Source organism: Somniosus microcephalus, chromosome 4 (genome assembly GCF_052327205.1).
Source record: "Somniosus microcephalus isolate GS21.2 chromosome 4, FLI_Smic_1.0, whole genome shotgun sequence".
In the NCBI taxonomy this organism is placed as follows: Eukaryota; Metazoa; Chordata; class Chondrichthyes; order Squaliformes; family Somniosidae; genus Somniosus; species Somniosus microcephalus.
In genome coordinates, this window is record NC_140990.1 from 250,378,781 (window position 1) to 250,396,925 (window position 18,145).

General features: G+C 40.5%; 1 protein-coding gene across 2 annotated transcripts in view; it reads left to right on the forward strand.

The window, feature by feature from the left end:
* The window catches only part of LOC147120366 (neurabin-1-like), a 98,064-nt gene extending 80,253 nt beyond the window's left edge, over positions 1-17,811 (forward strand). For both annotated transcript variants that reach the window (XM_085986193.1, XM_085986192.1), the window contains exons 15-18: positions 739-810; positions 1,080-1,278; positions 6,041-6,226; positions 15,808-17,811. In XM_085986193.1, coding sequence (XP_085842319.1) covers positions 739-810; positions 1,080-1,278; positions 6,041-6,226; positions 15,808-15,978 — 628 coding nt within the window. In that variant the 3' untranslated portion in view covers positions 15,979-17,811. The remainder of the gene's footprint in view (positions 1-738; positions 811-1,079; positions 1,279-6,040; positions 6,227-15,807) is intronic.
* The last annotated feature ends 334 nt before the right edge of the window (positions 17,812-18,145 follow it).

The following is an 18,145-nucleotide window of genomic DNA, read 5'->3' on the forward strand; positions in this document are numbered from 1 at the left end:
GAACTCCTGTTGAAAATGTATGTGTGTGGCCTGAAAATTGATTCCGGATTGACTCTTAAATAATTGAATAGTCTGCCAGTATTCACTCTTGAATCTCACTATAAGCATTGTTTGATCTCTCTAGTCTGATTTTTTTTTTTAAGTCTGGCTTCCAACACTAACAATACATTGAAGTAAGCAAATTCAATTCGAATAAAATGTATAAACCGTATACTGAGCTTGGTATTAGGCCTTGGTCCGTAACCTAGATTTTTTAAGTTTTAAAACTGATTAAAACCTGCTGAGCTGTCTGAGGTATTGGGTTTTAGAAAAAAAATGACAGCAGTGAGTCACCTGGGCCACTTTCACAGTGTAGTATTGCTGGAGGCTTTAGGGCAAGTACCCATTCACTCACTTGGTTAATTGGGATTGTGGGGAACACTGTCTGTGTGCTGGCTCCCTGTGATTTGTACTCCTAAATCTGACACTGTTATCTCAGCAGCAGAATCATAGACCCACTTTTTCTTCTGTGATACAAGCTAAAGAAATAGCAATGTGAAAGCACCTTTTGTAGAACATGATTTTAGTCACAGAGGGGACTAAAGAAAGCGAGACAAAAATTGAAAATTCAGAACATAATTTATTTTTTATTGTTAATAGGCAATATTTGTTGATTAGCTACGCTTGTGAATATGTACAATGATTTCTATTGTTATAACTTTTTTCCTCCTTTCCTTCCCTGCCCCTTTTTTTAAAAAGTGGATTAAGAAAATCTGGCGGAAGAGGCAAGAAATTAGATAAAGATGATCGTAGAACGTCACTTGATAGCAGGTATTCTGCTATAATTACACAATGGTTAATCTTTTAAAATCTGAATATTTGAAGCAGTTAATATTCAAATATTTGTGAGAATTGTGTAACCTGATGGTTGACTAAATCATTATTAACAGTAGAGTTTGCATGCATCTTGCATTTACAAAGTTGTTAATAGTTTTGATAGGATTGAGATGTTGCATATAGTTCTCTTATTCTGTTATTCCATTCATATTAACATATAAAGGATGATTTCTATACAATATTTTGTCTGTTTTGTGTGACAGGGGATCAAAAGAAATGCTTGAGCGCTCAGGTGGTAACCTTTCTGCTGCAGATTCAGTCACATCCATACCAACTTGCATGCCTTTTTCGTGGTTTGGGGATAGTCGTAAGGAAGCTGCCTCTTCCAACAGCAGCCTTCACTCACCTTCAAGTTCACATGACATCTCTTGTGAACAGGACAAAGAGAAGCCTAGAAATAAAGTAAGTTGGAAATAATTGCTATTTATCCCTTTCTTACAATGAAAGTGCATGCAGGTTTGTATTTGAATAATTAATAGAATAGTGGTCCTGATGTCTTTACAACTGTTTTTGATGCTGTACGTTAGCACTGGAAGGAATGTATAGGGGACTGAAAGACACTATCGTTATGTATCTTCACTTCCTTTGCAGAAATAGTTTATGCAAAAGATGTGATATGGTGCCAGCTTTACTCCCAGAGCAGTTTAATTGAATAACTGTCCTGTTTGAGTTTGGAGTAACACAAAGGTAGTGTACAGAAAACAATTCTGTTCCTATTCTTTCAATTATATTCTCTAGATTTCATCTTTTTGTATTTTAAATAAAAGCTTTTTTTTTATTCCAATCTTTTTCTTGTCTTTTCTTTATACAAATGAGGAAGTCTTTTCTGTTAGCTTGTGAGCACAGGATATTAAATATTTGCAAGATGTATTGTTTTTCTGCTTAGGTTGTCAACATTTCAGTGCAGATTATATCTGTTGTTTCACACTTCATGGTGGAGTATGTTCATTTACTGTTTAAGATGCATTTATTTGTTGCATTAGTTTATAACATGAATTTCTAAGCAACAATCCAGAAGGAAAGAAGGTTGATGTAGTTGGAATGTAGAGGAAAACTTCATTTGAGGAAAGTGGACTATTACCAGGAAGGACAGTGTCACTCAGTTCTCCTGGAATGGGAAATTCCTGTATGGTTTTGCTGCATTTGTTTTCATAGTAAAGTTTCTTTTCAAGATTCTAACTGAGGACATCATGGTCATTTGCATAATTTCTTGCTAGCTGAGACATGGGTCTAGGTCTAGCTGAAGAGCCAGATGGTATGACTATGAGCAGGCCAGCTCAGTAATGCTGACTTTATGTATCCAGAATGCTGAAAGCTTATAATGTTAAATGGAAGACATTCTTCCAACTGCCAGGATCATTATTACAGCTCTTTGGGATGTGATAATTAAGTAATTTCAAATATTTTGCAAAGGTTACTGAAACTACGGGTTGGATTTTGCCAATGGGGAACTTTTGGAGGCAGGACTCCCACTTGTAGGGTTTTAGTCCCGCCTCCATTGACTTCTGGCCAACCCACGCTATTTTCCCTTGATTGACCTTGTTAAGCCAGCCCAGCGGGCTTAGCAGGCCAATTAAGGGGAAGCCGGTTACAGAGACCGTCAGCGTATGACGTTTCATTAGTCAAAAAATTTTGACATAAATTGTCATCGTTTAACAGCTCTGTGAAGCTGTCAAACACTGACATTCTCTGTAGTTTGATGAGTTCTTGAATTCAAGACTCACCAAACCTCTCGTGAGCAGAAATTAGATGGTTGTTGCATTGGCGAATGCAGCAGCCATCTGTCATCTCTGCCGCGGAGGTGCGAGACTCTCCGCATCCCCAACGATTGAAGCCTGCAGGAAGAAACAAAGGTGAGTAAACTTTTTCTAACACTTTCCACTTACCTCACATACTCACCTCTCCACACTTGCACCCATCACTTACCTTCACAGCGCATTTTTGCACCCCGCAGACCCACTGCTCGCCTCGGTGACCCTGGCAGGTTCGCAGCCTTTAAAAAGCCTGCACTTGTGTGGGGAAAATGGGGATAATCCTCTTATCTGCCTGTTAACAGGCAGTTAAGTGGCTGTAATCCCCTTTCCGCCTCCAGAGACTGGACCCGACGCAAGTCAGCCACCCACCCACCTGGCAAGATGGCACGCAGGTGGGATGGGCACCCGCCCCCAGATTCTGCCATTTTCCCGGCAGTCCCGCCTCCCCAGGGCTGGCAAGATCGCGCCCTAAGTACCTTTTTCCTGGTTTAAATGTTCATGTGATTGCTCTCTTTATTCATCTGCCTTGGGCAGGAACGGCAGTTGGTATGCACCTCTTGTCTAGTTTTATGAAAGGTGTGTGCAGAGTCAATTCCAAGCAGCATTTCGAACAAAATAATATCATAAATGCTGGAATCTATATGCTCAAATGATCATAAATCTCTTGACACTTTGACCTTACAAGCCCTTATTTTGGTGATTAGTAAGCTGCCGCTTTAGTGACCTATCTTATCTTGGTTGGCATTTATATAGGGCAATTCTTCAACTCCATCCTTTGCTGAAAATTACATTTCAGCATCACTTGTCTCAGGAAATCAGGAAACATTTTGTTAATTTTTTTTTATATGGAAAGTAAGCATAATTTGGTTAATGTGTAGAGGTTGAGCTTTCTGTGTAGATAAAATTTGAAGTTTACATTCATTTTGGTAGGTATTTTAGTTCACTTGGAACTTTGTTTCCACAAGAAACAATTACTAATTAGGGGTTAGAATATTGGGTGAAGGGGTAGCATCCACCTGGAAAAGTTATAGTGCAGTCTACTTGAGGGGCTATTTCTTTGGCCAACATATTGTTGGTTCTGTCAAAGCTAACAGCTGTTGGATTAGGTCAATTGCTAGAACTTTGCCTCTGAGTCAGAGTTTGTGGGTTTAATCTCCACTCTAGGACTTGAATCTAAGTTGATATTCCAGTACAGTTCTGAAAGGGTGCTAAATTGTTAGAGGTGCCATCCTTTAGATGAAATGCTAAGCTGCTAGTTTGAATAGTTCAGGTGAATGTAAATAGCCCTATTTGACTGAAGAAGAATAGGGAGTCCTTCTTGTGTCTGGTCAACATTCTTCCTTCAACTAAAAACTGATCAACTCATCATATCATTGCTTTTACTGGCATCTTGCAGTGTGCAAAAATGCCTGCCACATTTGCCTGCATAAGTTGATGTCTTTCAAAGTAATTAATTGGAATGTAAGCTACTTTGAATTGTTTGAGACGTGATAAGGCACTATATAAACACACACTTTTATCTGCCTATGTGTATCTGGCAATTTAGGATTACAAGTGCTATGGGAATTACTGCTCCTGAACTGATTATGTAAGTCTTCAGAATCCCATCTCTAGTGACAATAATACGTTGATATACTCCTATTTCTTTGAGATGTTGCATCAATGAGAGAATTGTAGATAAATGTTATATTACTTAACACCAGCACATACTTTATCATTTTCTTTTTTCATTTTAAGTAATAGAAGTAATCTTTTTCTTAGGCAGTCCCTCGGAACAGAGGATGACTTGTTTCCACACTAAAAATGAGTTCTCAGGTGACTGATGAGTCCAATGCACGACCTACAGTCTCAGGCGGGGCAGACGGTGGTTGAACGGGTGGGTGAGGTGCTTGGGTTGACGTGCGCTCCTTCCGCTGTTTGCGCTTGGCTTCCGCTTGCTCCCGGCGAAGAGACTCGAGGTGTTCGGCGCCTTCCCAGATGCTTCTCCTCCACTTTGTGCGGTCTTGGGCCAGGGATTCCCAGGTGTCGGTGGGGATGTTGCACTTTTTCAAGGAGGCTTTGAGGGTGCCCTTGAAGCGTTTCCTCTACCCACCTGGGGCTCTCTTGCCGTGTCGGAGCTCCGAGTAGAGCGCTTGTTTTGGGAGTCTCGTATCGGGCATGCAGACGATGTGGCCCGTCCATCGGAGCTGATCGAGCGTGGTCAAAGCTTCGATGTTGGGGATGTTGGCCTGAGCGAGAACACTAATGTTGGTGCGCCTATCCTGCCAATGGATTTGTAGGATCGTGCGGAGGCAGTGTTGGTGGTACCACTCCAGTGCTTTGAGGTGCCTGCTGTACATGGTCCATGTCTCTGAAGCATACAGGAGGGCGGGTATCACTACTGCTCTGTAGACCATGAGCTTGGTGCTGGGTTTGAAGTCCTGGTCTTCAAACACACTCTTCCTCAGGCGACCGAAGGCTGCACTGGCACACTGAAGGCAGTGTTGGACTTCGTCATCGACGTCTGCCCTTGTTGACAGTAGGCTCCCGAGGTATGGAAAGTGGTCCACGTTGTCCAAGGCCTTGTCATGGATTTTGATAATCAGGGAGCAGTACTGTGTGGCGGGGACAGGTTGGTAGAGGACCTTTGTCTTACGGATGTTTAGTGTAAGGCCCATGCTCTCGTACGCTTCGGTGCGGTTCGGCCTCAGAGTGTGCGCAGACGCAAGCGTCGTCTGCATACTGTAATTCGATGACAGAGGATGGGACAACCTTGGATCTGGATTGGAGGCAACGGAGGTTGAACAGTTTCCTGTTTGTTCTGTAGATTAGCTCAACACATAGAAGTAATACCATAATGTATAATAGCAAATGGCACAATGTATAGTCTCTTAACATTGCTAGGCACATAAAAAGCATATAATAGTATAAATGTTTCACTATATGCACTAACAGAAGTATTGTAATTTGTAGCCATATATGTTTTATAACAATTTTTATCATTGGTAGTGGTATCTATGTGAAAATATAAGAGAAGGGAATAGCAGTGGGTCTGGTACTGAGTGCTCATAATGAAAAGTATTCCATTCCCCAGAACTGACATCTCAATTTCTGATCACCCAAAGCTTTGTAAGTGAGGAGCTTAGAATTGCATTGTGCCCCATTTACAGGATGAAAAGACTATATACTGCACCCATTCGCTACCCCAAAGAGCTGTGGCTGCTGAATCGTTGAGTAAATTCAAGGCTGAGATCAATAGATTTTTGGACTCTAGGGTAATCAAGGGATATGGAGATCGGGCAGGAAAGTGGAGTTAAATCGAAGATCAGCCATGATATTATTAAACGGCGGAGCAGGCTCAAGTGGTCGTATGGCCTATTCCTGTTCCTGATTCTTCTGTTCTTATGATTTTATTTATCTTGTCTAAACAGATACTTGATGATCAAGCAACAACAGGGAAACAAAACCAGTGGCAAAATCGAGCTGTTTCTGAGTGGACAACCCAACAAGTCTGTCATTGGCTGATGGGAATGAATTTAGAGCAATACACTACAGAATTTGTATCTAAAAACATTGATGGAGAACAACTCATGCAGCTAGATAGCAGTAGACTTAAGGTACAGTATTACAAGTTCATCCACAATGCCTGCTAAATCTTGTTAGATTTATTAAAGATAAACTGTATTACAGTAGTGGAACTACTGAATGTGCACGTTAAATATTACATTAGTGGAAGCATGAATTGTGGTTGTATGGACCAGGACGCTTCCAGGCTAAATCCTTCCATCCTCAGGACATGGAGTAAAAACAATCAGGCTGGCTTTTCCTACTGATAGCTCTTCATTGATTCATGCTAGAAAATGCTTATATGTATGGACATCAGTAGGATTAGACTTGGCTGTGATGCTCCAAAGTCAGATAGTCGGTTAGCATTCATTAGGCTCCCATAGAAAGTGTGTCGTCTTAGGTAAGATTCTGGGTAACTGTGTGGGTATAGCAAATTATAATGGGAAAAGTTGACATAAAATGTAGGACAAAAACGTGGCACGGACAGTTAGTGCACACACACGTTCAGATTTGTAATATAGATGGAGGGATAAGATATAATAATATCTATAAGGGAGATCTGACTTAGTTTTGGACAGGACTGGGAACTTATTATTCTTAGGTACATTTTCAGGAGAAATGGAGAGGGGGGCTGGTGTAGAAGGTGGCAGTGTAAAGGATTCTAGCATAGTGCTAAAATGTAAGGACGCTCTAGGGGGTTACATTAAGATGGAATCCATATGGATAGCGTTAAGAAATAGGTGTACTTTGCAGGCCAACAAACTGATAAGTAAGAGAACAATTGGAAATAGCAAGCACAATATGGTTAAGTGCAATCTAAGAATAGAAAAGGATAATGAAAAATCAAAGATAGTGTGCTGAACTAGAAAAAGGCAAAGTTCAGTCAGATAAGGGATCTGACTCAAATTAACTGGACGAGAAAGTCAGCAAGTGGTTGATAGATCAGTGGGAATTCTTTAAATGAGATTGCTAGAGTACAAAATAAATAAAACTTAAAAGGGGTGTGTCAAAGATCGGAATTTTGATACATAGAAACATAGACATAGAAGATAGGAGCAGGAGTAGGCCATTCGGCCCTTCGAGCCTGCTCCGCCATTCAATGAGATCATGGCTGATCATCCGAATTCAGTACCCTGTCCCTGCCTTCTCCCCATATCCCTTGATCCCTTTAGCCTCAAGAAATATATCCAACTCTTGAATATATTTAATGAACTGGTTCACAGGTTCACCACTCTCTGGGTGAAGAAATTCCTCCTCATTTCAGTCCTAAATGGCTTACCCCTTATCCTTAGACTATGACCCCTGGTTCTGGACTCCCCGGCCATCAGAAACATCCTTCCTGCATCTAGTCTGTCCAGACCTGACAGAATTTTATAGGTTTCGATGAGATCCCCTCTCAATCTTCTAAACTCCAGTGAGTATAAGCCCAATCGACACAATCTCTCCTCATACGTCATTCCTGCCATCCCAGGTATCAGCCTGGTGAATCTTCGCTGCACTCCCTCCATGGCAAGAACGTCCTTCCTCAGGTAAGGTGACCAAAACTGCACACAATACTCAAGGTGCGGTCTCACCAAGGCCCTGTACAACTGTAGCAAGACGTCCTTGTTCCTGTACTCGGACCCTCTTGCTACGAAAGCCAACATACCATTTGCCTTCTTAACCGCCTGCTGCATCTGCATGCTTATCTTCAGCGACTGGTGCACAATAACACCCAGGTCTCTTTGCACTTCCCCTTCTCCCAATCTATTGCCATTCAAATAATCTGCCTTCCTGTTTTTGCCACCAAAGTGGATAACCTCACATTTATCCACATTATAGTGCATTTGCCATGTTTCTGCCCAATCACCCAACCTGTCCAAATTGTACTGGAGTTTCACGACATCCTCCTCACCGCTTACCCTCCCACCCAGCTTTGTGTTGTCTGCAAATTTGGAGATATTACATCCAATTCCCTCGTCCAGATCATTAATATATATTGTGAACAGCTGGGGTCCTAGGACCGATCCTTGCGGTACCCCACTAGTCACTGCCTGCCACTCGGAAAACGACCCGTTTATTCCAACTCTTTGCTTTCTGTCCGCCAACCAGTTCTCTATCCAAGTCAATACCTTGCCCCCAATCCCATGTGCCTTAATTTTGCACGCTAATCTCTTATGTGGGACCTTATCGAAAGCCTTCTGAAAGTCCAAATACACCACATCCACTGGTTCTCCCTTATCTATTTTACCAGTTACATCCTCAAAAAATTCCAGTAGATTAGTCAAGCATGATTTACCTTTTGTAAATCCATGTTGACTTTGTCTGATCCTGTCACTGCTTTCCAAGTGCTCTGCTATTACATCTTTTATAATAGACTCTAGCATTTTCCCAACTACCGATGTCAGGCTTACCGGTCTATAATTCCCCGCTTTTTCTCTACCATATTTTTTGAGTAGTGGGGTAACATTAGCTACCCTCCAATCCATGGGTACCATTCCAGAGCCTATCAAGTTCTGGAAGATGACCAGCAATGCATCTACTATTTCCAGGGCCACTTCCTTAAGTACCCTGGGATGTAGACCATCAGGCCCTGGGGATTTATCGGCCTTCAGTCCCATCAATTTTCCTAACACCATTTCCCTACAAATACTGATTTCTTTCAGTTCCTCCCTTTCATCAGACCCTATGTTCCCCGGTATCTCTGGGAGGTTATTTGTGTCCTCCTTTGTGAAGACAGAACCAAAGTATGTATTTAGTTGGTCTGACATTTCCTTGTTTCCCATTGTAAATTCCCCTGATTCTGACTGTAAGGGACCTACGCTTGACTTCACCAATCTTTTTCTCTTCACATATCTATAAAAGCTTTTACAGTCAGTTTTTATGTTCCCTGCTAGCTTACTCTCATATTCTATTTTCCCTTTCTTAATTAATCCCTTTGTTGACTCCTAAACTGCTCCCAATCCTCAGGATTATTGCTTTTTCTAGCCAATTTATATGTCCTCTCCTTGGATCTTATGCTATCCCTAATTTCCCTTGTTAGCCACGGTTGAGTCACTTTTTTATTTTTATGCCAAACTGGGATGAACAAATTCTGTAGTTCATCCATTCGGTCTTTGAATGTTTGCCATTGCCTATCCACCGTCAACCCTTTGAGTGACATTCCCCAATCAATCCTACCCAACTCGCGCCTCAGACCATCGTAGTTTCCTTTATTTAAATTCAGGACCCTAGCCTCTGAGTCGACTACTTCATTCTCCATCTTAATGAAGAATTCGATCATATTATGATCGCTCTGACCCAAGGGGCCTCGTACAACAAGATTGCTAATTAATCCTTTCTCGTTACATAATACCCAGTCTAAGATGGCCTGATCTCTGGTTGGTTCCTCGACATATTGGTCCAGGAAACCATCCCGTAAACACTCCAGGAATTCCTCCTCCACAGTATTGTTACTAATTTGGTTGGCCCAATCTATATGTAAATTAAAGTCACCCATGATGACTGCTGTGCCCTTATTGCACGCTTCTTTAATTTCCCTTTTAATGCCATCCCCAACCTCCGCCTTACTGTTTGGAGGTCTATATACCACTCCCACTAATGTTTTTTTCCCCTTGGTATTTCTCAATTCTACCCATACGGATTCCACATCATCAGAGCTAATATCCTTCATTACAATTGTGTTAATCCCTTCTTTAACCAGTAATGCTACCCCACCTCCCTTTCCTTTTTGCCTATCTTTCCTGAATATCGAATACCCCTGGATGTTGTGTTCCCAGTCTTGGCCATCCTTGAGCCACGTTTCCGTAATCCCAACCAAATTATATTCGTTTACCTCTATTTGCGCAGCCAATTCATCCACCTTATTACAAATGCTCCTCGCATTAAGACACAAAGCCTTCAGGCTTGTTTTTTTAACGCTCTTAGACCTATTAGAATTATTATTTACTGTGGCCACGTTTGATTTAAACCGTTGATTTCTCTGACTGCCACTTTTGTTTTTCTCCTTCCTATCTTTTGCTTTTATCCCTGTTTTCCTTTCCTTTGTCTCCCTGCTCAGGTTCCCAACCCCCTGCCATTTTAGTTTACTAGAGAGATTAAAACTAAACTGAAACTTAAAAGGGAGGCATATGATGAAATTAGGGTTAACAATACTAAAGATAGTCATGAATGTAGAAAGTGTTGTCTGTGAAAAAGGCTAATAGACAAATGTTAAAGGAAATCATAAGGGGGGAGAAATTCAGTATCGCCCCGTTTGGGCGCCATTATCAGCCGTGCGCAAAGTTTAGCGCCTGGCGCTAATTATCACCTCCAACAGCAAACTTGGTTTTTATCGCCCCTGGAGGTGATTGGAGCGCTAAATCAGGCACTTCACACCTGTCTTAAGGCGCAAAGGCCGAGGAGCGAGGCGCTACCTCAGAGCACTGGCGAAGCAAGGAAGGACAAATCAAAATAAACCTGCAAAGTGCTGCTCAGTACTCAAAACTCCTTCACACAGCGTTGAATCCCTCCAGAAGTCAGTCTCGCTCGCTCTCGCTCTCTCTCTCGCTCTCACTCAGAATGCGTGGTGCAAAAATGTCACCGACAAAAAAAGGCAGGAAGTGGTCGCCTTTAAATATTGCTCCCCTAGTCCCTTTCTGACAGCATAACGCTCCCCTCAACCTGTCGTCGCTAGCGGCAGGCGGTAAGGCAGGGGGCGCCACTCAATATCTGGTCCAGGGTGCTAACGGGGCGTTGCGCACTCGACTGACGTCACAATCTTCCGGCACAGGAGATCGAGGTGGTAGTGTTTAGCACTGCCGCAAAATGTCTAGTTAATTTCGCGAGCGGCGCAAACATCGCCGCGCCCGGGCGTTAGTTGCTTTGCGCCCGGGCGCTAGTTGCTTTGCGCCCCATTAGCGCCCTCTTAAGGCGCTAACGGGAGGTGCAAACAACTGAATTTTTCCCCCAAGGACTTTTATAAGATGATGAAAAGTAAAAGATTGTTGGAGAGGGTAGGACTGCTCGTAATGAATGAGAGAATCTAATAGCATGATGGTAAATGTTGGCGGAGATGTAGTTAGGTAAAGATTTTGCATCACTGTTTACAAGTTTAACATAAATTGCTGGAGATAACTAGAAAAGGAAATGTTCTTTAAAAAATAAAGAAATAAAACAGGGTGAGTTGCAGGGCCCTGATGGCATGCATCCTTGGCTGTTGAAAAAAGTCCGAAGATAGCAGAAACTGCCTACAATTTTTCAATCCTCAAAAATGGAAATTGTTTCATTGAACTGGACAGTAGCCAAGCTAATACTTTGTTAAAGAAGGGAGGGAAGGATAAACTAGGTAACTGTAGACCTGTTAGTATAACATCAGTTGTGGGCCAACTCTTAGGATTGATAATTTGAGGTAAAGTTAGTAAGTATTTAGAAATGCATGGGTTAATCAAGGACGGCAAGCATGGTTGACAAGTTTAATAGTTTCTTTGGAAGAAATGACTGCTGGATAAATAAAGGAATGTAGTAGATCTAGCATATATGGATTTTCAGAAGGCCTTCAATAAGGTAGCTTAGAAGGAACTTGTCAGAAAAATTCAGGGGTGTGATCTAAGAGGAGCTATAGCAGCACAAATAGAAAATTGGTTGACAGTTAGGTTTGTTTGGACTGGTGAAGGGTTGGAAGTGGTGTCCTTCAGGGGTCAGAGCTTTGTTCTTGGTATATATAGAAGTTTTAAGTATAGGGAACATAATCTCAAAATTTGATAAACAACTGTAAAAGACTTCAGGAAAACATACAGGTTAACGGAATGGGTAGACAGGCGGCAGATGCAATTTAAGGTGAATATGTGCAAGATAATACATTTTGGGAAGAAAAACAAGGATTCTGAGTATACAATCAATGGAATGACACTAGGGCATGGAAGAACAGACACTCCTGGGGATTCTTCTATAATTCCCTGAAAGTAAATAAAGCCATAAAATAAGACCAATAGTACTTTTGATTTTCTGAATAGGGGAAAGCAAAGAAATAGGGGTAGAGTTTCCACTTTGGGCGAAATCGGCAATCCTAGCGCAAATTGCACCCAAAACTACGCCTGTTTTGAAAAAGTGTTTTTTCCTCCGTGTTTCTGCTCAAACTTATTTGCATATCGCCGAATGCAAAATGTGCCATGAACCAACGCAATCGGGCAAAAAAAAATTACTTTAAAAAATATTCCTTGATATATTTAAGAGTGGTAACTTGGTGAAGTTTTATTAATACAGCTGAAAATGGGTTTATCACAAACAATAAGCATTTTTAATCAGTGTCAATCCACCACCTGTGAGTAACCTGCTTTTAAATGACTGAAAATGACTTTTTAGAAAATATTCAAAAAACTCTTCGTTATATTGGGGTACAGTAATCAGTTTCTTAAAAATTACATTCAAAACCTTTTAAAACGTACCTATTAGTGTCCTTGCACATAAAAGATCCAACTTAATTTTTAGAGCCTCCACAAACGAGTGCAATTAGCGGAAGCTCCCAATGGTGATTAATTTACCCTGGGGGCATGACCAGTTTAGTGGGCGGGACCTGCTTCTAGCGCGATGTTTTTCAAACTACCGCAAAAGATCGCGGAGACTCAATTTGTATTTAAAATTGTGATTTATTTTGCGCTGGCTACGCCTATTTCAGGCAAATTGCGCTGAAAAAAATAGCACAATCGAGCGGAAACTCCAGGCCATTATCTGTGTAAAGCGTAAGGCTACAGTTACAGTACTGGCAGTTTTGTGCACCCCAATATAGAAAGGACATTAAAACCATAGAGCATTTGGCATAAATTCACCAGGATGATGGCAGGAATTGAAAAATATAGTTATGGATATTGAAATACTGGGGCTATTTCTACTGCAACAAGTAAGCCTGAGGAATTTAATAAAGCTTTTTTAAATTATGAATAGTTTTGATAGGGTGAATAGAGAAAGATTATTTTCTCTGGTTGGGAATTCAGTGACGAGGGGTCATCAATTTAAAACTGTCACAGAATGAAGAGAAATATCTTTATGCAAAGCGTCATTGGGAGCATGGAATACTTTGCTAGGGAATGATTGAGGCAGAGATAATTGCATCTTTTAAGAGAAAACCGGATGAATATTTGAAGCAGAGGAGAGACTGGGCAATTGAACACTGCTCTAGGAAAGAGTTGGCACAGACGTGGAATCCTTCTGTATTGTAAACGTTTGTGCTTCTAGGTACCAAGTTAAAGGCCTTTTGCTCTCCTTCCCTTTGCAGTAACCTGAACAACTTTCACTTGTATAGCATTTTTAACATCATAAAACATCCCAACGGTGTAAAATAACCAGAGATTGAGAAATGCAGGGAGAAGAATTGGGGTGTTGATTGAAAGCAAGAATAAGAGGTTGATGTTGATGAGGGTATTGAAGGGGAGAGACTGCCAGGCAGAGGGACTTCGAGAGAGTGTTCAGAGTATGAAGCTGAAACTGCTGAAGTTTTAGCTGAAAGTAGAGCAGGGGGTGCAAAGGACGGCAGAATTGGGAGCAGATTGTGCATACAGGAACAGGTTGCAGAGGTAGGGAGGGGCAAAGCTATGGAAAAATTTGCAGATGAAGACAAAGATTTTGTAATTCATGCTTAGATAGATAGGAAGCCAGTGAATGTTGGCCAGCACAGGGCCCAATTGTACTTTTATTAATTGAGTTTAGAAAGGTTTGGGTAAGCATTTAAGCAGCAGTGGGGAAGTAGGAGCAGAGGTGGGCAATGTTGCTGAGGTGCAAATAGGCAGTCTTGGTGTTGGCAAGGATATGGGATTTCAGTTCAGGTTCTAGCAGGACACAGATTGCAAACTGTCAGGCTTAATCCGAGGGAATTGCTAGAGAGAGTGAGTCGGTGGTAAAATGTGGAGTTTTAGGCAGGAACTGAACATAGTGCCTTTGGTCTTTCCAATGTTGAGTTGAAGGAAGTTATTGCTTAACCAGAACTTCATGTTAACGAAGCACTCAAGACAGCACACTGCTGGTTGAGGAGTCAAGAATGGTAGCAGAGGTGTAAAGCTGGATTTTTGCCAGCATACTTCTGAAAGCTGAACCCATGCCGAAGACTCATGTCACTGAGACAGCATGTAGACTTGCAAATGATGAGGGCTACGTATAGAGCCTTGGGCCACACCCAATGTTGCCATAATAGGATGTTGAAATGCCATTACAGGAAATGTGCTGATTGTGTTAGGACAAGCAGGAGTCGAATTAAGCTAGGGCAGTGCCATGGAGGTAAACCACAGGAGGCAAGTTGGTGGAGTGGTGACTACCAGGTATTAGCTTGTTGCTTTGACTTCAGCTGTAGAGACCAGATATCATCTGCCATCAAGTTTTCCCTGCTAGGAGACAAGTCCAGTCCTGGGCTTCGTGCTTGGCAATATCCTTTTTGTGGCTGAGTGCCTTGGCTTGATCACTCATAGCACAGATGTCATTAGCCACTCCAACTTGGCTGTCATCCTTTGTCATAAGTACGCCCTGCACCTTCTTGCCGAAGATAGCTAAGAGTTGCCTTCTTAACAAAGAAGGTAACTGGCCACTGGTTCAAGTTTCCAGCAGTGTCGAACACTGCAGTTGGAAAACAAAGGACCTTCATGGGTGTGTTTATGCCTTAGTTATGCCACATGCACTTTTTATACAAAAGGGTGCAATGTGCATAAGAGTGTGACTTTTTTAAATCATAAGTTATTAATCATAAAATAGCAACTGAATAGTACACAGATGTAGATTTAAATTTTACTGAAATTATTAATAAATATAGTTTGTTAAATGTGGAGTCCCAATTTTCCTAGATGTATAGATTTATTAAATGTTCCAAGTGGTAGGGTTACTGTATTCCATTTTTAAAAAGGAACATAAAAGCAGGAGTTGATTTTTTTTCAACAGTGATCAATCTCTCCTTAGTCATTAGAAAGGTTCATTATTTTTGGGTGAAATAAAGTCTCTGTTTTTGAAACACAGCCTTATTGTTCCCTGAGCCTCCAACTTTTCCTCATGGCCTTGGGTGCTTTCCCCTTGCGTGGTCCGAGTTGGCAGCAGCAATATTGTATAGAGCGTTTTCATTTCCTGACTATGTTGGTAGGCGTCTCTGGTCCCCCTGTTGAGAGAGATGCTTCTGTATCTCGCAAACTGAACCAGGAGCTGGAATTGTATGTCAATTTTAGGAAGACAGGCAAGAAGCAGCAAAACAGAAGGTCCCCTGTTGCAATGGTTTCCTGCACCCCCCCCCCCCCCCCCCCTCCTTTGCTAAGAGAGTTTTCTGGCTCAGCCACATTTCCCCCACCCTCCCCCTCCCCACCCCTCCAGCTGAAAAAGCCTGCCAGCCTGCCTCTTTCTCAGTGGTTATTGATAGTAGAATGGGCTTTTACCTTTCCTGGAAAATGTTGCACCACAAGTTGATTGCAGCAGTTGATGCACCCACCTGAAAGATCTTGCATTCAGTAGATGCAGAGTATACTAGCCTAGGCTTTTTCCATTGTGAATGAAGAACCTAGTTTCCATACTTGCACTACTAGCCCTGTCAATGTAAAAGTAGAACATTCAATTTGTAGAGTGTTTAGTATGATATATAGATTTTGCATGTAGTAAGATCAAGTGTTACAATTTACTACATTTTGTTGTACTTTGATTGACTTTTCAGGCTTTAGGTGTTGCCAGTCAAAATGATCGTGCCATCATAAAGAAAAAGCTTAAAGAAATGAAGAAAGCACAAGAGAAAGTAGAAAAACAAAGAGAGAAGATTCAAAAGAAAGAAAAAGATCAACAGAGAAAATCTGGTAAACAGACCACCTCTGCAGAAACAATCTGTTAAATGGGACTGTAAGTGCGATTGAGATCACATATTTTAGACAGTTGTGCTATTTCAGTGTTGTAGTATATTGTATACTTCACAAAATAATTGATTCAGATATACAAAGAAACTCCAATGTATGTTAGTTTGACATTTTTTATTAGAGATAAATTTATGGTACATTTTCTAGTGTGTTTAGTGGAGTAGGTAATTTTCTGTATATATTGTTAATACATTTTTTTGTAGGTTTGTAATTCTAAGCAGTTTTAACTAGCTCTGGCCTTATAATGGTAATAAATGAAATTAATATTTTAATAAAACCTAGTACCATTAAAATTTCATAAAATACCTTGATAAAGGATATTAAAACTTATCTCGAATTTCTGAATGTGATGCAAACTTACATTGCAAGGAAAGTCACACTACACAGTCATTTATGTACAAAGTTTTAGAGAATATGGTGCAAGAGTGAAACACTTAATGGGATAAATGGCTCCAGAGTTTAATGTGCATTTCACAATGGGGTAAGATTGCGATAGATTTTTGTACTTGCAGTGCAAACTGTACAATGTTACATTTTATAATTCTGTACTTTATAAATCCATTGCACGGAAGGGGCAGCACTGTTTTGTATATGTTCTTTAATTCTCTCCACTGAGTTAATATGAGCGATCAATTTTTTATCCAAAGAATAATGGGTGATTGGGGTGTGATTACAAGAAAATCGCATTAAGAGTTCTAATGATATTGTAAACCACAAAGGCCAAGCTTTGAGAGGCTGGTTATCTGTTAGATCTTGGGGGAGATTACTTTAATTATCATCTCTGCCACTGACAAATTTGTAGCTGTGTATAGCTGTGTTACTTGAATGGTTCTTTGATTTCAGCTTCTACGCTTTCCTAATATTTATCACCCAAAAATTGAAAAACTTCCCAACTTGTGCTGTTCCCTCATTTTACGATTTTTGTGAATGCCACTAGAATTTTTTTTGTGCACCTCTTTCAGCTGCACATCAAGATTTCATCCAGTATAGTCTAGTACTTTCCCTCATTTCCTCTCCAATATGCCATCAAAAGGTAAGTCACAACAGATGATTATTTACTTACATCCCTCTGCTGCCAGTTTGGTCATCTTCCCCTTTCTTTTCCACTCAAATTTCTTTTTCTCCACGGTGCCTCATCTTTTTCCCAATCTTTCTATTTCAACTGCAATCTCCTCTATGCTGTATCCAGTTAGCATATAGCACTAGTTTGATCTAATTCAAAGCTGGTGTCCTGAAGCTACCTGGATTCCCTTATCAGACATTAGGGAAAAAAATCTAAATAAGAGAAAATATTACAGAATTTTGTATTTTTTCCAATTTTATTTTAAATTTATAAATAAGATTAGAAACAAGTATTTTAAAAGCACTGTCTAACTGGGAAGCAACTATGCAAATAAGCATGTAGTAATTTTTGCAAAATTTTGGTAACATTGAATTTCTACCTGGAAAATGCATCATTCATTTTTTCTTGAATTTAATTTTCTGAAGTAAAAACTGAAAGCAAAGAACCATTATGTACTAATCATTAAAAATCAAGTCTGACTTGCTGTGTGGAGAGCAATTTTTGGCGGTGGGTGTTATTGCCAATATCTGCAACCAGGAAGTTACTTTCAGTTGTATGATGACATAATTACTGCAAAATTTAATAGTTTTGTATTATGAAACCTGTATTTGTATTCTTCTGAAAAGTTAATGTTTTTTTCCCCCTATCGTTGCTTAAAAAAAAAAAATTTGAGTGACAAAAAGGAAGGGAAAATGGTTCTTTCTCATTTGTGTATCCACTGAATAAAAATGAATAATCATCCAAATAAGGATTTGTAAGATACTGTTCCTTTAGGACTGTTATCCTCATAAGTCATGTGCTTGCTGCCTTCTCATCCCCCAGCCCCATCGATGCATACAAGGCTTTACACCTTGGTTTTTCTTATACAATAGCATCAATTCGACTGTTCTACAGCAGGCAAATATTCAACTTGTCATTTTTCAGCTATTTTTCCACACTTCATGTTGATATTGAGTAGTGTTTTACTCTTTTGTAAGCCCTTTTAAAATAGATTTTGTAGGGATTTTTTTTCAGTTTTCCTTTCTATTCTCTGTTTTGGTTTTTGGAGTGTTGTTTCACTAATATCTGTATTGAAACATATC